Source organism: Pelophylax lessonae (assembly GCF_965119305.1).
Source record: "Pelophylax lessonae genome assembly, chromosome: 2".
NCBI classification, from domain to species: domain Eukaryota; kingdom Metazoa; phylum Chordata; class Amphibia; order Anura; family Ranidae; genus Pelophylax; species Pelophylax lessonae.
The window spans coordinates 100,379,587-100,406,161 of record NC_138769.1 but is presented as its reverse complement, the minus strand read 5'-3'; the positions used below and the strand labels follow the sequence as shown (position 1 = coordinate 100,406,161).

The following is a 26,575-nucleotide window of genomic DNA, read 5'->3' as shown; positions in this document are numbered from 1 at the left end:
CAAGATCCGGCAAGCAGCTCTGAAGGTCCGCTGGACCTTCAGAGCGCATGCGCCGCAGACGTCGGCGGCTGCATGCAGGTTTAGGAGATATTAATTGTACCTATAGGCAAGCCTTATTATAGGCTTACCTGTAGGTAAAAGTCACAAAAACCAGTATACTACCGCTTTAATTAAAACATCTTGCTGATCAGCTTGTTCTTCTGTTACCCAGTTTGTGTTTTTATTTTCAAGCTAGCAGATATTTTAACTGGAAGCTAGGGTACAGTCTGAAAGAAAATTTAGGCCATCATCCCTATGTAATGTAGAAAAAGGAAAAGACCCCCCCCCCCCTTACAGAACTTTAAAGGCCCGGGTACATACTTAATCCATAAATATTAGTAGAAAGTGACAGTTGATAAGTAAAATCTCAAATACAAAAAACTAATTATGGCTGGTGTATTGGTTTGATCACAAAGAGGACACACACACACACACATATATATATATATATATATATATATATATATATATATATATATATATATATCAGTATTTCACAAAAGTGAGTACACCCCTTACATTTTTGTAAATATTTTATTATATCTTTTCATGTGACAACACTGAAGAAATTACACTTTGCTACAATGTAAAGTAGTGAGCATAGAGCTTGTATAACAGTGTAAATTTGCTGTCTCCTCAAAAACACTCAACACATTAATGTCTAAACCATTTAGTGAGTACACCCCTAAATGAAAATGTCCAAATTGGACCCAAAGTATCAATATTTTGTGTGGCCACCATTATTTTCCAGCACTGCCTTAACCCTCTTGGGTATGGAGTTCACCATAGCATCACAGGTTGCCACTGGAGTTCTCTTCCACTCCTCCATGATGACATCACAGAGCTGGTGGATGTTAGAGACCTTGCGCTCCTCTATCTTCCATTTGAGGATGCCCCACAGATGCTCAATAGGGTTTAGGTCTGGAGACATGCTTGCCCAGTCCATCACCTTTACCCTCAGCTTCTTTAGCAAGGCAGGGGTCATCTTATAGGTGTGTTTGGGGTTGTTCTCATGTTGGAATACTGCCCTGCGGCCCAGTCCCTGAAGGGAGGGGATCATGCTCTGCTTCGGTATTGCACAGTGCATGTTGGCATTCATGGTTCCCTCAATGAACTATAGCTCCCCAGTGCCGGCAGCACTCATGTAGCCCCAGACCATGACAATGCCACCACCATGCTTGACTGTAGGCAAGACACACTTGTCTTCGTACTCCTCACCTAGTTGCTACCACACACGCCTCAGACCATCTGAACCAAATAAGTTTATCTTGGTCTCATCAGACCACAGGACATGGTTCCAGTAACCCATGTCCTTGGTCTGCTTGTCTTCAGCAAACTATTTTCAGACTTTCTTGTGCATCATCTTTAGAAGAGGCTTCCTTCTGGGACGACAGCTATGCAGACCAATTTGATGCAGTGTGCGGCGTATGGTCTGAGCACTGACAGGCTGACCCCCCACCTCTTCAACCTCTGCAGCAATGCTGGCAGCACTCATACATCTATTTCCCAAAGACAACCTCTGGATAAGATGCTGAGCACGTGCACTCAACTTCTTTGGTCGACCATGGCGAGGCCTGTTCTGAGTGGAACCTGTCCTGTTAAACCGCTGTTTGGTCTCGGCCACCGTGCTGCAGCTCAGTTTCGGGGTCTTGGCAATCTTTTTTACAGCCTAAGCCATCTTTATGTAGAGCAACAATTCTTTTTCTCAGATCCTCAGAGAGTTCTTTGCCATGAGGTGCCATGTTGAACTTCCAGTAACCAGTATGAGAGAATGAGAGTGATAACACCAAATTTAACAAACCTGTTCCCCATTCACACCTGAGACCTTGTAAAACTAACAAGTCATATGACACCAGGGAGGGAAAATGGCTAATTGGGCCCAATTTGGATATTTTCACTTATGGGGTGTACTCACTTTTGTTGCCAGCGGTTTAGACATTAATGGCTGTGTGTTGAGTTATTTTGAGGGGACAGCAAATTTACACTGTTATACAAGCTGTACACTCACTACTTTACATTGTAGCAAAGTGTCATTTCTTCAGTGTTGTCACATGAAAAAAATAGAATAAAATATTTACAAAAATAGGAGGGGTGTACTCACTTTTGTGAGATGTATGTGTTTGTTATATATATAGTGTAAGCTATTAACTGTATTAATGTGGTTAAGTGTAAGCTATTAACTGTATTATAGTTGTCATCGTATAGGTGGTGTAAACACTACATTAAAATATCCTGATTTTTGAAGGGTGAAAAGCAGTATACAGCATTTATGCTGTATCTCAAAAATTAGAGTCGATAGAGCAAAAACTGTGCCATTTTTGGAAAAGGCGGGTCAAATATACTCCGGAACAAGTATAACATTCGAGGCACCAAACTGTGTGTTGGCCTGTGGTAATAAAACACCAGTAATTAGAATTTTTTTTCATCTCAAGATAAAATTTGCCAAAAGATATTGATATATTAAAGTGGAAGTTTAGACTGGGTTTTAAAAATTGTTGGACAGGCAGGATTTTTAATGCAGAAGATGCATGCTTTGTCTCTTCTACATTTAAGTGTCTTACCTGCCTGTACACCCCTGTACAGCAGTGTTAATTTTGGCAGAAAATTTTAATTTAGTTTTAGTCTTAGTCTTAGGACTAAAATAGCATTTTAGTTTTAGTCCCATTTTAGTCTTCTGCAAGTGTTTTAGTTTTAGTCGTATTTAGTCGACTAAAACTCCAGTACATTTTAGTCGACTAAAACGTCCTACATTTTAGTCGACTAAAACTCATTTTAGTCATCTATAAACGAATGGGTGTAGTTCAATTGTAATTTGTAATGCATTATTTAGGCATTTCTCTACAATTCCCAAACTCATTATATACTACTGCTGGTCCTGGAGTGAAAAATCAAATATGTTATTTATGGTATTAAACATTGAGCATGCACCAGTGTTAATTTTGGCAGCAAATTTCGATTTAGTTTTAGTTATAGTCTTTTGACCAAAATGCCATTTTAGTTTTAGTCGTATTTTAGTCTTAAGACTAAATGCCATTTTCGTTTTAGTCATATTTTAGTCATCTGAATTGTTTTAGTTTTAGTCGTATTTTAGTCGACTAAAATTGTGTTAATTTAGTCGACGAAAACGTTTTAGTCGACGAAATTAACACTGCTGTACAGTAATGCTGGATAAAGACATAATTAATTTACTGCCAGATATTGCAGTGGCAACAGTATCCTACACAAGTAGTGAATGATGATCTCTTCCTTTCTTGTTCCCAGTGATCCTCTACAATACAGAAGACCACGTTACAAAACCAAAACTTCAGCCTCACAAACATGACATCATCACACTCCTGTCTGTTGGAGGACACTGGGTGACAAGAGAACATAACCTCCAGGTACCCAGATACTAGACCAAATGATAATGACCTTGTGACTAACATTTTTCTGTTTCAATCTTTTTTTTATTAAGATTTTAAATAACAAGAAAAAACATTAAGTAGCAAAATTGGATACAAAATATAACTTTCATCATAGTCCGTATAGAATAGGAAATTGGTGACAGTAATAGATGGAAGATGAGGGGTTTGCTAAGAACTCATGGATAGTCCATAAGTAGATATGAGAAACTGTATCCAAGTGGTCGACCTTGAAGAGTCTAGAGCAGGGGTCTTTAAACTATTGCCCTCCAGTTGTTCAGGAACTACATTTCCCATCATGCCTAGTCATGTCTGTTAATGTCAAAGTTTTACAATGCCTTATAGAATGTGTAGTTCTGCAACAGCTGGAGGGCCGTAGTTTGAGGATCCTTGGTCTAGAGCAGGGGTGGCAAACTCCATTTAATCGAGGGTCGAATCAGCAATATGATTGCCCTCAAAATGGCCGGTTGTATCTGTAGGACTAGATGTTCAGAGCAACCCCTACCCTTACATAAGATGTCAGGAGCCTCCCCACCATCAGAAGTTGAATGCCCCACCCTCCCTTACATTACAGTGCACCACCCTTACCTTGTACTGCTGCTGGGAAAATGCTGGAGGCATTGTTGGAAAGCAGAAAACACAGGGTCTGGAGCTCTCCTGCAGCTGCAGGGCCACATGAAATGGCCTGGAGGGCCAGATTCGGCCCGCGGGCCTTGTGTTTGACACATGTGGTCTAGCGTAATACTACATATTCTACTACGTTCTAAGAGAGGCCCAGTAAAACGTGGTCCATACTTCAGATCAACATTGTAGGCCCAGTGAAAGGGTGAAGCAGGACTAGGCCTTTACTACAGACCTATCACCTGGGCAGGTAGAAACCATAATAAAAAAATAACTATTACCAGCATAGGAACCACTATGGTACCAAACAATGGACTTGTATCTCTATCCAGATATCAGCCAAAAAAAAAAAGAAAAGTAAGAGTATCAACATTCTATCATTTAAGGTAATTTGTCACATACAAAACCTAGTCAGAAACCTTAAATCGAGAATAAAAATCCAACTTAAAGAGGAAGTAAACCCTCCTCAGGAAGTTGTACCTATAGGTAAGCCTATGATAAGGCTTACCTATAGGTACTGTAAATATCTCCTAAACATGTACCGTTTAGGAGATATTTACCTTTAATGCAGCCAGTGACGTCACTGGCGCATGCGCTCTGAAGGAACGGCTGATCGTGCCGTTCCTTCAGAGCCCCGTGCCGTGACCGTCGGCTCCCGCGCGCGTGCGCGGGAGTGACGTCACCGCGGCTCCGGCCAATCAGATGACCGGATGCCGCGATCCCGGAAGACGAGCGACATGTCATGTCGCCCGTCATACAGGTAAGAGAGCGGCACGGCGGGGGCTCGTTCTAAGGTAAGTATTTCATAATGAGCTAGTATGCGATGCATACTAGCTCATTATGTCTTTCTCTTGCAGGTTGTAAAAAAAAAAAAAAAATTTTTAAACAAGTTTACAACCTCTTTAAGGACCAAAAGTACAGAGGAAGAAGATAGAGAAAGTGAGTAAAAAATAGGAAAACAAAGTAGAGTGAGTAGATAAGTGTGGGAACACTTAGTTTCAAATAAGAACTTTGAGAATTTAGCTTTATAGGTTCTGTAGGATCATGTGTGCATCTTCTACAAATTACCTTCTTTCTTGTTTATATACTTTCTTTCACCCACCAATACAAACATTGATCAACTGTGCAATCACTCCAAAGTTTAATTTCAAATGTAAAAAATAAAGTCCTTAATAAACCCTCCTGGCCTTTTTAGCCAAGAACAAAATAGAACCAAACTGCCTCAGCCCTGCAGAAACCTGTCATTACTGCAAATCTGCCTTGAGACAGTTTATTGTTTTCTAGTTTCAGTGCTCCATTGCGCTCAACTGAAAATCTAGCTTTAAGCTGGCCATAGACTGATAGTTTTTTCTTCATCCAGCCTGCAGGCTGGAAAAATTAATTCCTCCATCCTTGCTGTACAGTGCAGATGTATGAATCTCCCACTGCAGCTATTGTATTTTTACAGCCAGCTCTGCTGCCTAATTTGATGCAGCTGCTGTTTGGCCAAAATATTTTCCAGCAGGCTCCTTCCATAAAAGTTAATTGAAAAGTCGAACACAACTGAACAAAAATCACACAGTGTATGGCTACCTTCACGCAATAACGGAGGGACTCAAAGCATTGCTTTTTCAGCTAGACATTTGGTTCTGCTGAGGCCTGCTGAGTGCCAGTGGGACACAGTCTGGGCATTGGAAAAGAGTTTTTCAGGACAAAGATTTATTTATTTTGGCTACAAAGTCTTGGGGGGGTTCGTTACTATTTAATTTTTTTTTTTTTAACTGCACTTCTCCCTTTTAAATTACAGTAACTATTTTTAAATCTCTACATATACATCATGTGTGTTCATGTATTCCTTTATTGTGTATATGTGTTAATTTATGATAAGAAGTCATTTAGATTTTCAATGATCTTTGCGTTGCAGCTGGACCCACCTGACAGCCACAACCTGTTCCTGAAGGGGGCGTCACTTTCCTTTCTCAATGATGAGATCTGGAACCTGTCCAATGCGCAGCAAGGAAAATATCTGCATATCCTTTTCTGATCTGGCTGGGATAGCTTTGCAGTAATTCATAGTAACCAATATTTGCTGGCCAGCTTCTTCCAGTTTTTAAAGGCTGAAATTTCTTTTGAAGGTTAATAAAGTGGTTTTAAAGCCAAAACATATTTTACTCTAATGCATTCCTTGTATTAAGGTAAAAAATGTTTATGCATCAGTAACCCCCTAATCCCCTCCTCCTTACACTTAGCTGATCCCTTATTTAATCCAGCACTGTGCACATCCTCTCCCCTCACTTCCTGGTGTCACTGGCATTGCCAAGGCAGTGAGAGCCATTGGCTGTCAATCAAAGCCATTGACGAAGAAGCAGGGGGGGGGGCAGGGCTGAGTCCCGCTGTATGTGTCAATAGACGCAGACAGCAAGGCTCGGAAGCGAGCCCGCACAAGTTCTTCCATAGAAAGCAGCTTTCTATGGGGGCATTCGCCAGAGAGGCGGAGCCAGAAGCACCAGCAAGGGACCCAAAAAGAGGAGGTTGAGGGCTACTCTGTGCAATTCCACTATACAGAGCAGGCAAGTTTAAATGTGTTTGCTAAGAAAAAAAAATCTCTTTACATTTACAATCACTTTAAGGCTGAACTCGGGGATAAGCAAATATTGTCGAAATAATTCCGTCATGTGTATTCTTCTTTAAGTCTTGGTGTGCTTTGTAGAGATCTGTGCAGTAATCCAGTGTGAGGCTAGATTCACACTTCTGTGGTGTAGGAATGCATGTAATGGTATGCTTTCCTGCATGAGCAGCAAAAATGTCCTGCTTTTAGCAGATGCACAGGGGTGAGCTCCATGATTAAGTCTCAAGGGGCTGGGCGAAACGCATTGGGGGGGGGGCATGGCTTGGATGGATCTTGCTGAGGCTGCTATTATCCTTATGACATATTGCTTTGCACGGTGTGTGGTGTCTGAGATTTCCTATGCTCATACATCAGTTATGGAGTCAGGACAGCCTCCTATCCAGTCCGCATGCACAATGAGATCAAATGAACAGGACTTTGAAAACCTGAGAGGAGACCCAAAGCTTCTTTCAGACCCACAGGGGTGCCATTAATTCCATGTACTGGAAACTGCAGCGCATTTTCCCCTGCTGGGAACCACAAAGCACTATGCGGTTTTCCCTGCATCTGTGATTTTGGAAAAGGTCTGAGGGCCTTTTCCCCGTGTTTTCTGTAGGTACAGCAACCCATACATATGAAAACCGATGATTTGGCGGGTAAAACATCCCATATTTGTATATCATTTGTGCATTTAGCTGTTTGCCTGGAGTTCAAATAGTAAATACACCCTTAACTTTTTTCTCACATATCCTGAAAGATGTGGTGGACAAACTCTCATGTGGCGTATTTCGGTAAGGCATTTAATTATCTGCTTGCCGACTGCGTAACGTACTAGTACGGCGACAAAGCGGCCTTGCTGCTCTGGATCACACACCTAGTACGTGAGTTGCGCGACTGCCGGCCTGGCTGTGCTGTGCTGTGATTTGTCACAGCACAAGCCGACCCCGTGGGTCTCAGCCAATGATTTGCCACTGGCACCCGCTGATCAGCTGAGTGATCCATGGAACAGAGCTCTGTAATTGTAAACAATACAGAGCTCTGGTCACTGACAAGGGATCTGCTAAACAGGGAAAACACACACACACGCACGATCCTTAGTAAGAATCAGCACATAGTAGGAATGGGCTCTGGCATGTTTCGGGTCCCATCTGCCCAATCCCGCCAGGAAGCCGACTGCACACGGCTAATCACAGGCAGTGAGACATTTCCCGATCAGTGCAGCTGCGGACTGGGAAATTTCTCACTGCCTTTGATTAGCCATGTGCAGTGTCGGCTTCCTGTCGGGATCGGGCAGGTGGAATCCCGAACACCCCCGAGCCCATCTCTAATAGTCAGGCACACATTTAGCCCATTGATCACCCCAGATGTTAACCCCTTCCTATCCAGTGTCATTAGTACAGTGACAGTGCATATTTGCACTGATCACTGTAATTATGCCACTGGTGATGCCAGTTCCCCCCAGTGTCAGTTGATGTCAAATGGCCCAATCCCGTTATAAGTCGCTGATCACTGCCAATAGTAGTCTAAAATAAATAAATACAAAATTCCAGTATATATCCCATAGTTTGTAGACATTACTGTCAGATAAACCAATCAATATACACTTATTGAGGTTTCGTTTTTTTTACCAAAGACATGTATCAGAATACATTTTGGACAAAATTTATGAAGAAATTCGTTTTTTTAATTTTTTTTTTTTTATGGGACATTTTTTTTAGAAGAAAGCAAAAAATATTGCTTTTTTTTCCAAAAATATCACAAAAAAATAAAAAACCCAGTGGTGATCATAGAACAGCAAAAGAAAGCTCTATTTGTGTGAAAAAAATTCATAAATGTTTTTGTGTGCAGTGTTTCATGACAACCAAATTGTCAGTTAAAGTAGCACAGTGCTGAATAGCATAAAATGGTCTGGTTATGAATGGGGTAAAATCTTCTAGGTCAAGTAACAACACACAAAATATATATATTGCTAGGATGCAATCATAGGCATAAGCCATTTCATCTTGGACTGCTGCAATAGGGAGCAGTAGAGACCTCGTTCTTATGTGCTGTGAGTCACTGAATGGAGCAAGGTTGCCATTCATGAAACTGAACCTTGTGTCTGTGTGTTTCTCCATTAGGCCTCAGTTGGATGAGCTGGTTCCATTGTATGAAGCTAAAGTGGTAATGGAGATGGTGCAGAAGAATGAAGTGAAGAAGAGGCAGGTCGTCCAGTTATAAGAGGCAGTAAAGATCATACGATGGATGACTCCTGGCACAGATCAGCTTTATGTCTCCTGAATGGCCTTTCAAATCTATGTAGAAGCCTTCACAGATTATGCAACCTGGGAAATGGAACCCTAAACGGGGCGTTGGAGTTTAATTATGAAACTCCATAATCTGAGATGCAAACTACTATTGTCCGGTGTTCATCAAGTAATGTTGTGCTGGCTATCAAAGTCTTGAAAGACCGGAATGCCACTGTCTGAGCCTTCATCTTAAAATACTCAGGACCGTTAATTCCGACGAGCGGTAACAAGGAATTTCAGGAAATAAATGTAGAAGTAGGTGGCTGTATTGGGTCAGTAGGTAATGCTTTGGTGGGAGGGTGTAACCTTTCCTATAGATATGCAGCATATGTTAATAGCTAATGTGTATGGACCAATTCACAGTCAGGACTGGACTTTTATAGAATGTGCAATCTTACGAAGAGATGTATATGTTTCCCTGGTATTTTTACTTAAAACAGACTTTTCCTCAATAAATAAATCTCCTGTCATTTGCTTCCCTCCCCCACAATACATAATTCCATGTACTTTTTTTTTCTTAGTTAAGCAAGTACCTTATTTTTGGTGGTGCTCCCTCCAACATCCTCATTTCTTACAACCACTCAACTACCCCCCTGTCCGCTACAGTGGCCCCCTGTCCACCCAACTGTCTCCCTCTCTACTACAGTGCCCCCCTGTCCACCCAACTAGCTCCTTGTCCACCCCACTGCCTCCCTGTCCACCAAACTGCTCCCTTGTCCACCCAACTCCCCTCTGTCCACTACAGTGCCCCTAGTCCACCCCACTCCCCCGCCATCTACCCCCCTGTCCACTGCAGTGACCCCCTGTCCACCTAACTACCTCCTTGACCACCCAGCTGCCTCCCATCCACCCCTCCAGTCCACCCCACTGCCCCCCTGTCCATTTTAGTGACCTTAGTTCACCCCACTTTCCCTCATCCACCCAACTACGCCCCTGTCCACTACAGTGCCCCCCTATCCACCCAAATTACCACCCTGTCCACCCATCTACCTCCTTGGCGACTCCACTGCCCCCCCATCGATCCAACTACTCCCATCTACTCACCCCCCCCCCAGGTCCACCCCAAAAGAAAGAGGGGAGATTTGAAACCACATCAGTGTCTATCCCAAAAATTCTAATTGCTCAAGCGTATATTGGGTGGCAGGTATTTTACAGGGCACAAAATTAGAACTTTATGTAAAAAATGTAATAAACTTTATTGGATGAAAAATAAAAAAACATTCCATCTCATGTAGTTCATAATAGTAACATCACGACACACATATATTGTCTGTTTACACATTCACAACATTAATAAATCCTTCTATTGCGAACAAACAAGAGGGAGAAATGCAATGTCAATGTATCGTATATTAAGTCCAACTGTCCAACACGTTTCACGGTGCATACTCTTCCTCAGGGACGTCAAGAGGACCTTGATATCAAAGACATAAAATCAAATAAACCAAAAGAGGAGCTCGCTGTATTAATTATATGATGTTAGTACAGTGATCTCCCCACTAAAGGGGGACTGCCCCACCAGAACATACCTGTCAGCGCTTACAGCCATTGTCTGTGAACGCTGATTGGCAGCTGTTTTTCCAGCATGCCCGTTCGACAGAAGCTGGATAGGCTGCTGTACATAGGAGCCGAATGTTGGCTGGTTTCTGTTGAACCGGCTGATATTTGGCCTTTGTTTACCAGACTTTAGAAAGCCGGCAGGAGGGAAAGGAGGGATCGCTTCTAGCAATTGTCCCCCGATGCGCCGGTCACCCCCTCCTATCTATGATCAGATTTACTCTGCTGCCAGGCCCCTCTGCTGTACTCATGGGGTCCGGGCCTATACCCCCTTATCAGCAACTCTTAACCACATCCTAAAAGTTTTCCAGTCAGGCTTCGTGAGGTATGTAAATGGCCTGCACCTATAGCAAGGGTATTATTCAACTTTATTCAAAGCTGCAGACCCCCCTTATCTGTATAGGCAGTTTTTTTGGTGAAGGTGAACTAACCCTTTAACCGCTTAACGACTGCCCACCGCAGTTATAATTCAGAAGGCAGCCGCTCCTGCGGGAACCGCCGTAGGTATACATTGGTCGGCACGCCTGCAGCTAGGGGGCGAGTGCGTGCTGTCGGCGGCGCACTTCCGACCCCGCTCGTCAGCGAGGATCCTGATGCACGGGGCAGGCGGCTCCGATTGCCGCCTGACACCCACAATCGTTCCCCGCTGAGAGAGGATAGTCAGCTGTTGTAAACACAGCTGACCGTTCTTCTCTCTGGAATGATCACAGAGCCCCTGTGGTCCTGCTATATAGGATCACAGGTCTCTGTGATCATTTCACAAGCCACGCCCCCCCACAGTTAGAAACACATCCCTAGGTACACATTTAACCCCTTGATCACTTACTGTGTTAACCCCTTCCCTGCCAGTGTCATTATTACAGTAACAGTGCATAGTTTTAGCACTGATTACTGTAGTAATATCACTGGTCCACCCCAAAAGTGTCAAAAATGTCATGCTTGGCCAGTCCATCACCTTTACCCTCAGCTTCTTTAGCAAGGCAGTGGTCATCTTGGAGGTGTGTTTGGAGTCGTTATGTTGGAATACTGCCCGGTGGGGATCACGCTCTGCTTCAGTATGTCACAGTACATGTAGGCATTTATGATTCCCTCAATGAACTGTAGCTCCCCAGTGCCTGCAGAACTTTTGCAGCCCCAGACCATGACACTCCCACCACCTTGCTTGACTGTAGGCAAGACAAACTTGTCTTTGTACTCCTCCCCTGGTTGCCACCGCACACGCTTGACACCATCTGAACCAAATAAGTTTATCTTGGTCTCATCAGACCACAGGACATGGCTTCAGTAATTCATGTCCTTAGTCTGCTTGTTTTCAGCAAACTGTTTGCGGGCTTTCTTGTGCATCATCTTTAGAAGAGGTTTCCTCCTGGGAGGACAGCAATGCAGACCAACTTGATGCAGTGTGCAGCGTATGGTCTGAGCACTGACAGGCTGACCCCCCACCCCTTCAACCTCTGCAGCAATGCTAGCAGCACTCATACATCTATTTCCCAAAGACAACCCCTGGATATGACGCTGAGCACGTGCACTCAACCTCTTTGGTAGACCATGGCGAGATCTGTTCTGAGTAGAACCTGTCCTGTTAAACCACTGTATGGTCTTGGCCACCATGCTGCTGCTCAGTTTCTCAGGGTCTTGGCAATCTTCTTATAGCCTAAGCCAACTTTATGTAGAGCAACAATTCTTCTTTTTTTTTTTTGAGATCCTCAGAGAGTTCTTTGCCATGAGGTGCCATGTTGAACTTCCAGTGACCAGTATCAGAGAGTGAGAGCGATAACAAGACACGTGGCATTGGGGAGGGAAAATGGCCAATTGGACTTTTTCGCTTAGGGGTGTACTCACTTTTGTTGGCAGCAGTTTAGACATGAATGGCTGTGTGTTGAGTTATTTTGAGGGGGCAGCCATTTTAAACTGTTATACAAGCTGTACACTCACTACTTTACATTGTAGCAAAGTGTCATTTCTTCAATGTTGTCACATGAAAAGATATAATAAAATATTTACAAAAATGTGAGGGGTGTACTCACTTTGGTGAGATACTGTACATATGCAGCCTCTAGGATGATAATGTAATTGAGCACATAGTTAGGCACCTTCTACATCACCTTCAATGCAATTCTCACCCAAGTATCCATTATTCGGACTACCTTATGCAACAGAGGCAGGGCTCTCCAGCTAGATCTCCCACACTTTATCAAACTTCTTTAGGCAGCCTCTGCTCAAATATGTGGCTTTATAGAATGGATTCACCTTATTCACAAGTCCTTTCAGCATTCCAATTAGATTTAGAGGGTGTCATTGGCTTTTTCCAAAAGAGGATCAGTGCCTTGCGAGCATAGAATAGAAGCAGACTAAGTAAGGTGCGCTGGGCCCTAGTTGGTGCCAGGTTCTCCAATAGACCAAGCAGAACAGTGGACACGATCATAGGCACTGGCACAGAGGTGATCTCCACGATACAGCGCACAACAGCAGTACAGAACTCCTGAGCTGCCCGGCAGTGCTAAAATGTATGACTAAAGTTAGCCAGAGTGTATGAGCAGCGCCCACGCTCTGCTGAGGTCCCCAGGTAAATTTTAGATAGTCTTGCAGAAGTATAGAATATCCTGTGCAGGAATTTAAATTTAATTAAACGATCCCTTGCAGATTGTGCAAGGGGGAAACTCCATACATTATCCCAATCCTCGCCTTCCAAGTCTGGAACCTCCGTCACCCATTGTTCTCTACACCTAGCTACCGAGGGGGGAGAAACAGGGAGGAATTCCTCATATAATTCTGACAACGTTTTTTTCATGGTTTCATCCAGTATGATGTTCTCCAAGGCAGAGGGCTTAATTTCCACCCTGCTGGTGCTAAACTGGGAGATGAATGCGTGTCTCAGTTTAAGGTAACGGAAGAGATACGGGTTGGGCAAGCTTTGTTTCAGATTGGCAAATTGAGATAATTCGCCACCCCTGGTGATATCACCCAAGGTCTTAACCCCTTTGGATGCCCATATAACAGGATCAGGTATGGAGAGAAAATGAGGAAACGGGGACTCAACCACAGCGGCAAGGCCGGCGATAGGGAGCCAGGTGCAGACGTCAGCAATTCCTGAGCATTATTCCAGGCCTTAATAGTAGCTCGCATTGTCTCCGTTAAGGGAAATTTGGCCACAGGAAAACGATACACCAGGAGACGAAGGCTCTTAAATGAACCCAGCACCGCTGCCTCTAACACCGTGGCGAAATCCCCATCATCTCCAAGGAGCCATCTGCGTACAAAAACTCCCTGGCCAGCTGGAAAATATTTGTACAAATCCGGCAATGCAAGATTCCCCTTGTCCCGAAGAGCCCGGAGACTTATCCTGGGAGGTGAGTTTCCCCATATTAACAAACCAATTAAGCCATGCACCCGATGGAAAAAGGAACACGGAACCCATATAGGAGAATTGTGGAGAAAATATAGAAAACCCTGGGAGGATCTTCATTTTTAAGAGGTTTGTGTGTCCCAAAACCAACAAAGGGAGATTCTTCCATACCTCCGCCCTTCTTTTAAGGAGGTCCAGCAGAGCCAGCAGATTCAGATTAAGGTAATCCACCACCCTTGCAGAAATGGGAACCCCTAAATATGTGAAGCTATTAACCCATTGCAACTGTAATGCTGCATTAGCCGCTAGTGCCTGGGTCAAGCAGAAGAATGGTCGGTTTGTCCCAGTTCACTTTATGGCTAGAAAAGTTCGCAAATTTATCCAAAATATCAAAAACTGCTCGCAGAGACAGACCCGGATCCTGTAAAAACAATAACATGTTATCCACATACAACGCCAGGCATTCTCTGATAGAGTAAACCTCAAATGCACCTACCTCAGGGGAGGAGCGCAACGCCACAGCCAATAGTTCGATCACCAAAGAAAACAAGAAGGGCGACAATGGGCAACCCTGCCTGGTCCCCCTGCCAACCTTAAAAAAGGAGATATCGAGGACCATATGTTTAATGCAATCCGGGGCTCATTATACAATAAAGACTCCCACTTACAGTAACTCGGACCAAATCCCATACGCTTCAACACTGCCTTCATATACCCCCAATCCACAGAATCAAAGGCCTTGCCTATGTCCAGCGACTCCACTGTGGTGTCAGTGGTAGTGGATTTCCCTGGCATGAAGCCCGTTTGATCAATATCTACTAGGGCTGGAGGCACCACTGACAGCCCAGTAGCCAGGACCTTTGTAAGGATTTTTAGATCAGCATTGAGGAGGGCTAACAGCCTATAGGAGGAGCAGCATGTACAGTATGATCCTTGCCCAGTTTAGGCAGGAGAACCACAACATAGATGATGGCAATACCTCACGTTCAAAGCAATATGAGTATAGTGATTGCAATCTGGGTGCTAGCGTATCAGAGTACTGTCGATACCACTCTACCGAGATCCCATCGGGGCCCGGAGATTTGTGCGGGGGGAACGAAAGAATAGCTGCCTCTATTTCTTTAAGAGTAAGATCCCTATTAAGCCAGGCACTGTCACAAGCTTCCAAAACAGGTATAGGAAGATCAGAGAGAAGACCCATCAACTCTGCCTTATCATATACAGGTATTGGAGAATATACCCCTGAGTAATACTCTACAAAGATATCCATAATGGCCTCAGGATCCTTAACCAACTCCCCCGCTTGAGAACCAATACAGGGAACGCTAACCGGTGCCCTCTGATCTGCCACAAGCAATGCCAATAAATTGCCATTTTTGTCACTCTTTTCAAAAAGGGACTCCGCTCTATGAAGCAAGGTAGTATGCGCCAAGTTAGTATTAAACAAGACAAGCTGACACTTAGCTCCCTCTAGGGCTGCATAAGTTACATCACCCAGGGCAGCTGCATATTCCCCATCCAGCCTACGTTCCTCCCTCTCTGCATTATAGTCTTTACAGACTGCCTAAAGGCCAATATGTATTACAGCTTTGAATGTATCCCAAACCACCGTATCTGCCGCAGAGGAAGAATTTTCATCCCAAAAGTTTGACATAGGAGACTGTGTACCTTCTGTACCACCTGCCTAGTTTGCAATTAACCAGACGACAAGCGCCATGCACTTCCTCCACTCCCGGCTGTCAGCGAGAGAGTCATCAATAAAGGGTCGTGATCTGACAAACCACCCGACAGAGAGGAGGCAGCATGAACTAAATGCAAACAACTGGTGTTAGCAAAGGCGAGATCAATTCTAGAAGCCATTTTATGTGTTCGAGACAAACATGAGTAACTCGGAACACCTGGGTTCTTACACCACCACAGCTCAGTCATTTTAGCAGCAGATACCTAGTAGAGGAGATCAGTGGAAGCCAGTCGCTGCGGGTTAGAGGTATCTAATCTGCCATTCAGAATAGTATTAAAGTCGTCAGCCAGGAGAAGAGGAAGAGGCATATAAGGAGCCAACGTCACTAATAAATCATATAATAAATGCGGCTGAAAGGGTGGTGGTAAGTAAATGCTAGCAATCACCATTGTTGTTTGATACATACCCAGTACTAGAATAACATATCGTCCTCCCGGATCAGAGATCACCTTCTGGATGGAGCAAGGTATACTCTTACTGATCAAAATAGTTACTTCCCTGGCATGTGAGGAGTAAGAGGCATGGAACATATGCTGTATCCATGGCCTACGTAACAATAACACCTTGCTACCATCCAAATGCATCCCCTGTAAGAGGACAATCTGCGGTCTGACTACCTTTAGATAGCTAAACATGGCCGCCCTTTCAACTTTATCATTAAGTCCCCGGACATTCCAGGATAGTATTTTAACTGACTTAGCCATAATATTTTAACCACTTGCCGACCGCTCACATTGAGCGTACTGCGGCAAAGTGGCTCGATTCCATCCAGAGACGTAGACCTACGACGCTGGACTCCTCCCCTTGTGGGCGGCGCGCTCCCGCTGTATTCAGACACAGCGGGAGTCAGGCCAGGGGAGGAGAGGCGGTGATCACCGCCGCTCTTCCCCGATCGCCGGGGATCGAGTGTGGAAATCTGCCCGCTATGTGACAGGCAGGGACAGATTACAGGATTCAGCATAGCTGAACCTGCGATCTGTGCCTGTGTCACACAATCCCCTCCCCCCACACACGTCAGTAAGCACCAGGCATACATTTAACCCCTTGATCACCAATAAAGTTAACCCCTTCCATGCCAGTGTCATTATTACAGTAACAGTGCATATTTATAGCACTGATTACTGTAGTAATGTAACTGGTCCCCCCAAAAGTGTCAAAAATGTCAGTCAAGGGTCCGATCTGTCCGCCGCAATGTCGCAGTTCCGCAAAAAAAAAAAAAAAAACGCAGATCGCCACCATTACTCGTTAAAAAAAAAAACCAATAAAAATAACATAAATGACATAAATCTTTCCCATAGTTAGTAGCTGCAATAACTTTTGCGCAAACCAATCAAAATACGCTTATTGCAATTTTTTTTTACTAAACATATGTAGCAGAAAACAAATTGGCCTAAAATGTTAAAAAATTTTGATTTTTACATTTTTTTTGGGGGGGGGGGGGGATTTCATATAAAAAAATGTGAAAAATATTGTTATTTTTTCAAAATTGTCGCTATTTTTTGTTTATAGCGCAAAAAGTAAAAATCGCACAGGTGATCAAATACCACCAAATGAAAGCTCTATTTGTGGGGAAAAAAACATCAATTTAATTTGGGTACAGCGTCGCACGACCTCGCAATTGTCCGTTAAAATAACGCAGTGCCGAATCGCAAAATATGGCCTGGTCAGGAATGGGGTAATATCTTCCAGTCTTAAAACGGTTAAAAATACGCTCCTTGAGAATTTTTTTGTCAAAGACATGTAGCTAAATACATTTTGGCCTAAATATATGACAAAACTTGATTATTTGGATATTTTTTAACTGATAAAAGTAGAAAAATATTGTTATTTTTTCAAAATTATCGCTATTTTTTATTAATATTGCAAAAAATCAAAAGCGCAGAGGTGATCAAATACCACCAAAAGAAAGCTCTGTTTGTGGACGTAAATTTAGTTTGGGTACGGCGTCGCATGACCTCGCAATTGTCAGTTAAAGTCTCACAGTGCCTAGTTACAAAAAGTGGCCTGGACGTAAAGCAGGAAAATCCTCCGGTCCTAAAGTGGTTAAATTATATGGCGACTTATCCAGGGAGACAGAGTCAGGCCAACAGCCCTGCCGCTGTGTTCCAAAGAAGCTGCAAAGAAAAATAAGATTAGCATGACAGAGTTGCAGAATATCCCCACATGGTGGCGCCTGGAACCTGGAAAAACTGACCCTGCTGTAATACCCAATAACAAAACAACTTAGAAACCTGACATTCGGCGTAAACCCAAAACCCATATCAACAGTCACTGGAAGTAGCTAGCACTTTGGCAGATGTTGATCATCTGCAATCGTCCTGTGGCAAAAATGTCCAACAGAAAAGAACAAAAAAAGGGTAGGGGGTTCTGTTTGTACGCAGGTGATGGCAGTGGGGGAGCAGGGGTCAGAGGTGATGCAGCTGCATGGAGAGATGAAACGTTTAGCTACTGTGGGGAGAGGGCTAAGAGGTGGCTGCAGGGATAATCTGTGGGAGAAGGGTGCAGAGGTAAGCTATGGATGTGGGGGCAGAAGTGTCCTCTGTGCATAGCAAACCTCTGAACCCAGTACTCTATGCTTAACAACCTCCTGTATATTATGTAGTCCTGTGCCCAGCGCTCTGTGTATTATGCAGTCCTGTGCCCAGTGCTCTGTGTATTATGTAGTCCTGTGCCCAGCGCTCCGTGTGTTATGTAGTCCTGTGCCCAGCGCTCCATGTGTTATGCAGTCCTGTGCCCAGTGCACTGTGTATTATGTAGTCCTGCGCCTAGCGCTCTGTGTATTGTACAGTCCTGTGCCCAGCGCTCTGTGTATTATGCAGTCCTTTACCCAGCGCTCTGTGTTTTATGTAGTCCTGTGCCCAGCGCTCTGTGTATTATGCAATCCTGTGCCCAGCTCTCTGTGTATTATGTAGTCCTGTGCCCAGCGCTCTGTGTATTATGTAGTCCTGTGCCCAGCGCTCTGTGTATTATGCAGTCCTGTGCCCAGCTCTCTGTGTATTATGCAGTCCTGTGCCCAGCGCTCTGTGTATTATGCAGTCCTGTGCCATTTGCCAATAGAAAAAAAAATATGTCCCTGGATTTTATTTTAAAAATCTGGTCACCTTATCCTATGTGAATACTCCAAAAAGGTACAGGACAGTCAGCATATACCCCTGCTTTCCAGCAAGGAGAGCAGCTCTAGTCCAAAACAGACAGTTATGTCACCCTTTATGATGATAGTATACATAAGGAGGAATCCATATAACCATTAAAGAAAACAAAATAAACATTCTTGCATAGGTGTTGCGCAAAGGACCCAGCAGGCCCTCATCCCAGCCTCGAGATATCCAAAGACTTGCGACAGATATAATTGTATACAAGTAAGAATAAATGGAATCTAGCCAATCTGTGGCGTCCCCTGCAGATTCAAAGAACTTTACAGTACCTTAATATTCTACCCGTAGCTTGCTAGGATATACAGTGCTTTGTGAAAGTATTCAGCCCCCTTGAACTTTGCGACCTTTTGACACATTTCAGGCTTCATAAAGATAAAAAAGATAATAAAAAAGATATAAAACTGTAATTTTTTGTGAAGAATCAGCAACAAGTGGGACACAATCATGAAGTGGAACGAAATTTATTGGATATTTCAAACTTTGTTAACAAATAAAAAACTGAAAAATTGGGCATGCAAAATTATTCAGCCCCTTTACTTTCGGTGCAGCAAACTCTCTCCAGAAGTTCAGTGAGGATCTCTGAATGATCCAATGTTGACCTAAATGACTAATGATGATAAATAGAATCCACCTGTGTGTAATCAAGTCTCCGTATAAATGCACCTGCACTGTGATAGTCTCAGAGATCCGTTTAAAGCGCAGAGAGCATCATGAAGAACAAGGAACACACCAGGCAGGTCTGAGATACTGTTGAGGAGAAGTTTAAAGCCAGATTTGGATACAAAAAGATTTCCCAAGCTTTAAACATTCCAAGGAGCACTGTGCAAGCGATAATATTGAAATGGAAGGAGTATCAGACCACTGCAAATCTACGAAGACCTGGCCGTCCCTCTAAACTTTCAGCTCATACAAGGAGAAGACTGATCAGAGATGCAGCCAAGAGGCCCATGATCACTCTGGATAAACTGCAGAGATCTACAGCTGAGGTGGGAGACTCTGTCCATAGGACAACAATCAGTCGTATACTGCACAAATCTGGCCTTTATGGAAGAGTGGCAAGAAGAAAGCCATTTCTTAAAGATATCCATAAAAAGTGTTGTTTAAAGTTTGCCACAAGCCACCTGGGAGACACACCAAACATGTGGAAGAAGGTGCTCTGGTCAGATGAAACCAAAATTGAACTTTTTGGCAACAATGCAAAACGTTATGTTTGGCGTAAAAGCAACACAGCTCATCACCCTGAACACACCATCCCCACTGTCAAACATGGTGGTGGCAGCATCATGGTTTGGACCTGCTTTTCTTCAGCAGGGACAGGGAAGATGGTTAAAATTGATGGGAAGATGGATGGAGCCAAATACAGGACCATTCTGGAAGAAATCTGATGTAGTCTGCAAAAGACCTGAGACTGGGACGGAGATTTGTCTTCCAACAAGACAATGATCCAAAACATAAAGCAAAATCTACAATGGAATGATTCACAAATAAACATATCCAGGTGGTAGAATGGCCAAGTCAAATTCCAGACCTGAATCCAATCGAGAATCTGTGGAAAGAACTGAAAACTGCTGTTCACAAACGCTCTCCATCCAACCTCACTGAGCTCGAGCTGTTTTGCAAGAAGGAATGGGCAAAAATTTCAGTCTCTTGATGTGCAAAACTGATAGAGACATACCCCAAGCGACTTACAGCTGTAATCGCAGCAAAAGGTGGCGCTACAAAGTATTAACTTAACCACTCAAGCCCCGGAAGATTTTACCCCCTTCCTGACCAGGGGTTTTTTTGCGATTTTTTACTGCGTGACTTTAACGGACAATTGCGCGGTCGTGCGACGTTGTACCTAAACAAATTTGATGTCCTTTTTTTCCCACAAACAGAGCTTTCTTTTGGTGGTATTTGATCACCTGTGCGATTTTTTTTTTTTTTTGATCATGCGCTATAAACAAAAAAAGAGCGTAAATTTTGCAAAAATAACAATATTTTTCACATTTTTTTATATGAAATTCCCAAAAAAATTTAAAAATCTAAATTTTTTAACATTTTCGGCCAATTTGTTTTATGCTACATATTTTTGGTAAAAAAAAACGCAAAAAGCGTATATTTTGATTGGTTTGCGCAAAAGTTATCGCTTTTACTAACAAAGGGAAAGATTTTTGTCATTTTTGGTGTTTTTTTTTTTTTTAACGAGTAATGGCGGCGATCTGCGATTTATTTTTTTTGCGCGACTGCGACATTGCGGGGGACAGATCGGACCCTTGACTGACATTTTTTACACTTTTGGGGTTACCAGTGACATTACTGCAGTAATCAGTGCTATACATATGCACTGTTACTGTAACAATGACACTGGCAGGGAAGGGGTTAAGTGTGTCCTAGGGGCGTGTTTCTTACTGTGATGGGACATGTCTACTATTGTAAAAACAGAGATCAACGGTTCTACATAGTAGAACCGTCTGATCTCCATTTTTACACAGGGGAGAATGACAGGCGGCTTGTTTACATTAGCCGTCTGCCTTTCTCCCTCTCTACCGACGATCGGCGAGTGACCGGCGGACATCGGGTCCACCGGTCACACGCACTGACTGCTTGGTGAACGAGCCGTGGCGGGCACAAGCCGGTGACAGGCTAGTGACCTATATATACGTCACTTTGCCTGGCCGGAGCTGACCACCGCAGTATATTTATTTGCGGCGGTCGGCAAGTAGTTAAGGGGCTGAATAATTTTGCACGTACAATTTTTCAGTTTTTTATTTGTTAACAAAGTTTGAAATATCCAATAAATTTTGTTCCACTTCATGATTGTGTCCCACTTGTTGATTCTTCACAAAAAATTACAGTTTTATATCTTTGTTATCTTTTATATCTATGTTTGAAGCCTGAAATGTGGCAAAAGGTCGCAAAGTTCAAGGGGGCCGAATACTTTCGCAAGGCACTGTAGCATACCATACTTCAGGCTTTTAGCTTGCAAACGCTTATGGACTTCAACATATGAGCGGCGTTTCCTCTGTGTTTCTACAGAGAAATCAGGGAACAACATTATCTTCTCATTGGCATATTGCAGATCCTCTTTTTTACAGGCCTCTATCAGGATCCTGTCACGATCCCGAAAATTCAGGAAGTGCACCAGGAATGGTCGCAGTGGGGCCGATGGGGCCACGCACCTGTTGGCACACGGTGAGCTATTTCCACTACATATGTGGGGGACACATTTGTCAGATTAAGAAGATCTTCGAAAAGTCGTTCAGCAAATAAAGGATGATTCCCCTCAGCCTTTTCAGGAAGGCCCTCAACGCTGATATTATTGTGACTTTGTCTATTCTCAGCAACCTCTATTTTATCAGCCAAATTGCCCACCTGGGCTTGCACCTCAACGATTTGTGTGGAATTGGTATTTGTGGTGTCCTCCATCTCTGATATTCGCTCCTCTGCTCCTGTTAGGCGCCCCCTGATCTTTTCCAAATCCTGTCCTGACTGGGTGCATTCAGAGGCTAGATGATCAATGAGCAGCATGAGTGCCACCTTACAGTTGTCTGTGGCTGCCAGGATTGGTGTGGTTATGTCCCCTACTGGGGAGTCCCCCTCCGGCTGTGGATTCGATCCATGTGTGGTGGATCAGTGGTCCTCAACCCTGGCCTACAGGGCCCACTAACAGGCCAGATTTGGAAGATAACTGAAATACATCCCAGGTGATATCATTTGCAGCTCAGTGATTGCAGTACTCTAGTCTGCATCTCCTCAAGGTAATACTTAAAATCTGGCCTGTTAGTGGGCCCTGAGGACCGGAGTTGAGGACCACTGTGGTGGATGATGCAGCAGATACTGCCGAAGGACTCCCGTCCAAGCTCTTTGCAGCCTTCTACATTCTCGATTGCGGCCTTGCCAGGAAAAGACAGCTTGGGAGATGGAAAGATGGCAGTGATCGCGCACGCGCCTTGAGGCATCTGAGCTCTCTGAGACCGGAGAGTCTGTGTAACAGAAGCAGACTTTAGGCTGGACATGAATCCTCCATGCTTGCCTGCGATGGATGGGGCAATATCAGCCTGCGGGGGCTGCAGATTACCCCACAATGGAGTCAGATGGAGACAGATTCTGTGGAGCTCCTAGAAAGTACATCCTGTTTTGTCTATGTAGCACCCTCCTAGGTAGGTGCTAGGAAAAGCATATTTGTGGCCCTGTCTGCTTATCAGGAGGGCCTGATCTATTAGTTTAGCCTGTTACATGTTTCCAAGTGTGATTCACTGGGTCTGAGGGAGTGTCCCCACTGCAGCCAATGAGGGAGCTCGTTGGACAGTGGAGGAAACCTATGTCAGTTCCAGTGGGAGGGCATTCCTGCAATGCATCCTGGGATTGCACATAAATTGGAGGGGAGCATATGACAGAGTGTCTTTTGGCGGGAGCTGTCTCTCCTCCTGTAAAAGTGTGAAGGTGGTCCAGGCATTCGGCCTAGGGACCGGAGGTTGAGCTGGGCTGCAAGGGATCCAGAGTTGCTGACCGAGTGGAGCTGCTGGGCAGAGATCTTCAGGAAAAATAGTGTTGTGAGTACTCAAGATCTGCCCAGGGGTCTGCCTAGGAAAGGGGACCACTCCAGAGAGGTCAAAGGGGATCCAGGAACCAGCTAACCAGGAGTGCAAGGTAAAAGGGGTGCCAAGTAGTAAAGCCCTGAAGTTTGGGGAGTAAAAGGGTCGCAAGAAGGGCCCTGAAGTGTTCAGCAAAACAGTTTGCATTAAAATCAGTTACCTCAGAAAGGAGAGTTTTGGGGAGTTTAAAGGGACTTTTCCACAGTCAGAGGTGAAGTCCTAGTAACTGGCCTAGCCGAGGCCAGCATCGGTCAGCGTTAACCAGCATCAGTGAAGCGCTAATCAGCGTCAAGCAGCATTTTTCAGTGTCCCTGCCTAATTGTGCATAGTTCCGTTGTTGGAGTATCCAATTTCTCCCTTCTACTGTCCAAGTTCTCAAATAAACCCTAAAACCAAAGAAATTGGACTGGTTCTTGTCTGAGGCGCTCACACTCATGCTTAAAGGTACTGTTGTTGCTAGCAGTAACCCAGGGGGACCCACACTCAGCAGCTCCCTTGTGAGTAATGCTACATTTACATCCTAGCCACGCCAACAGCTACTACACTTAATGTTGCTCCACACCTTCCTAAGCATGCAGAGATGTGAATGGAGCCTCCATGAGCTACTGTGCCACATATGTTGCGCATAGGGCAGCCCATTGAAATCAATAGGCTGCCCTGACAGTGTGAAAAACAAGCAAAAAAAAAAAAAAGTGTTCTAAAGTGGCTAAATGTAAATGAGGCCCAGAGCATTTTGCCACGTTCCAGTTTGCAAGCTTTTTTCTTTTAATTTACCATGCTTTTTGCTGCATTTGGCATTTTTCTATTTTGTATGCGGCAATATGCATGTTTGTTTGCCGCATTTGCGGTGCCATTTACAATTAATGGCACCGCAAGCGAGATACATGTTTTTGGTGCATTCTGGGAACATGCGCAGAAATGTGAAAAACGTGTGAAAGAAAGAAAAATGCATTTTAAATTGCTAGGTGTGAATGTGGTTATGTTCATCAACATCACTAATATCACATCTAAAGAAGACCCATGGATGCGTTTATAAACATCACTAATGTCACATCTGAAGAAGACTAAGGCCCCGTTCACACTGGGGCGACGCTACTTCACCGGGCGACCTCACAGGTCGCGGCGCGCTGCTCGCCCCGCGACCTCGGAGCGGCCGGCACGGACTTCATAACATTGAAGTCTATGCAGGTCGCTCCGGGTCGCCCCAAAGAAGCTCTGGACCCTTTTTCTAAGTCGGAGCGACTTGCGTCACTCCTATTAGAACGGGTCTATAGCTTCTGTATGGCAGGCGACCTGTCAGGCGACCAGGTCGCCTGACAGGTCGCCCCAGTGTGAACGGGGGCTCATGGATGCGTTTATAAACATCACTAATATCACATCTGAAGAAGACTCAGCCCCGGTTCACACTTATGCGAGTGCGGGAAGGCTGCGAATTCGCAGCCTGTTCCCGCATCGCACGCGCACCCCCGGCAGTTCACACTGCCATATGCGATACGCTGGGGGTGTCAATGTAATCTTAACGACACCCCCAGTTTGATCGCATATCGCAGTGCGATCGTGCAGTTCGCACAGGATCGGATCGCACAAGTGTGAACCGCTGTGCGATCCGATCCTGATGCGGCTTCCAAAAAGGGTCCCTGTGCGTGTTTGCTGCGGCTGTGGTGCGAATTTAGCCATACAAAGTGTATGGCTAAACTCGCACTGCACAGCCGATCGCATGTAATGAAGGAGCAGTGCGCTCCGATATTACATGCGAACCCGGCACTCGGGGCTCATGGATGCGTTTATAAACATCACTAATATCACATCTGAGGCTCCGTTCCGTTCACATATTGACGTCCCCGATTCCCAATCACGGTGAATCCCGGCAAATCGCGGTATGCCCGTGCGATTTCTGTCACTTCTAATGGCAGCCCAAATGCGGCGTGATTTTTCCCTAATTGTCGCCTGACTAATCGTGGTAAATTAGCGCAAACAAAATTGCGGGACGCCTGTTGCCCAAAAGAAGTGCTTTATTTTTTATTTTTTGGCAACATGCCTCTGTTTGCACGATTTTACAGGGATTCGTCTGGCAACAATCGCGACAAAATCTCACCACCTTTGGGGTGCCATTGGAAGTGATTCGGAATAGAGTGAGAGAGAAGGAAAGAAAGAATGAGGGATGGAGGGAGAAAGTAAGAATGAGGGATGGAGGTAGGGAAGAAGAAAGAAAGAATGAAAGAAAGAACTGTTGATCACATCTAAAGGAGTCCAGGGATTCCACCTAGGATTCACTATTGGTGAACCTTTTACACCCAGGCGCATGCGCAAACTGTAGCTGGAAAAGGACGGGGCACCTGGAACGCATGCTCTCGCCAGCAGATGGCGCTGCAGTATCACAGTGGGAGCAGCGTAGCCTGTGTGTAGATCCCCCTGGCTGTACGGTGGCCGTAGTGGTCGCAGCTGCTGGAGTGTGCTTTGCATTGCTGAGGTTAGATCTGAACATCGCTGGAACTGTCTGTGTTCTGTCGAAGCACCGTACAAAACAGCGGTTGTAAAACTACAATTCCCGTCATGCCTCCCGCTGGCACTCGAAGCATTTCACTTTCAGAAATGACACTTGTAATAATTAAAGCATGATGCAGATTATAGGAAAGCATACATCCGGCCAGGAGGGGGCGGTGCCGGTCAGGTGGTACATTGTGCTCTGTGCAGATAAATGTGAGCAGCAGCCTGATCAGAGCACACGTGGGTTGTATAGAGGAGTGGAAGAATAGAAGAGAGCTGTCTTATCAGGACACAGGGGTAGAAGGTAAGTGCACCCCTCCATAATATGATGATCACTGCCAGTCATGGTATATGTGATATATATCATGTTCTGATGCAGAGCATTCAATCTGTACATCCCTGCTCTCACCCCTACTGATTTACTCAACTGTCACCCCCCCCTCCCCCTCCTGATTCCTGATTTAGCTATCAATCCCTGTCCCATTTGATCTGGTCAGTTGAGTAGCAGAGGGGGTTTTTAATCAGTTAAGTTGCTTTTGGTGTTCATTAACAGGTGCACTAGATGGGCAACAGTGAGATGACCTGCAAAACAGGAATGGTTTTAGAGGTGGAGGCCACTGATATATTTTTCCCTACCCATCTTTTATACTGGTGTGTGTGTTTTTTTTTTTTTTTTAAACTAGTATTGCATTTGGCTAGCGTTAGTGCAGGAGGACCATCTTACCGTATGGGCATGCTGCGCAGTTTCCCGGGGTCCCCACCTGCCCAGCGACATA

At 44.5% G+C, this 26,575-nt stretch overlaps 1 protein-coding gene across 2 annotated transcripts in view; it reads left to right on the top strand.

The window, feature by feature from the left end:
* Window positions 1-8,964, top strand: part of CRYZL1 (crystallin zeta like 1) — a 49,329-nt gene extending 40,365 nt beyond the window's left edge. For both annotated transcript variants that reach the window (XM_082244911.1, XM_082244910.1), the window contains 4 exons: window positions 3,301-3,419; window positions 5,965-6,077; window positions 7,401-7,439; window positions 8,769-8,964. In XM_082244911.1, the coding sequence (XP_082101037.1) occupies window positions 3,301-3,419; window positions 5,965-6,077; window positions 7,401-7,439; window positions 8,769-8,868 (371 nt within the window). In that variant the 3' untranslated portion in view covers window positions 8,869-8,964. The remainder of the gene's footprint in view (window positions 1-3,300; window positions 3,420-5,964; window positions 6,078-7,400; window positions 7,440-8,768) is intronic.
* The last annotated feature ends 17,611 nt before the right edge of the window (window positions 8,965-26,575 follow it).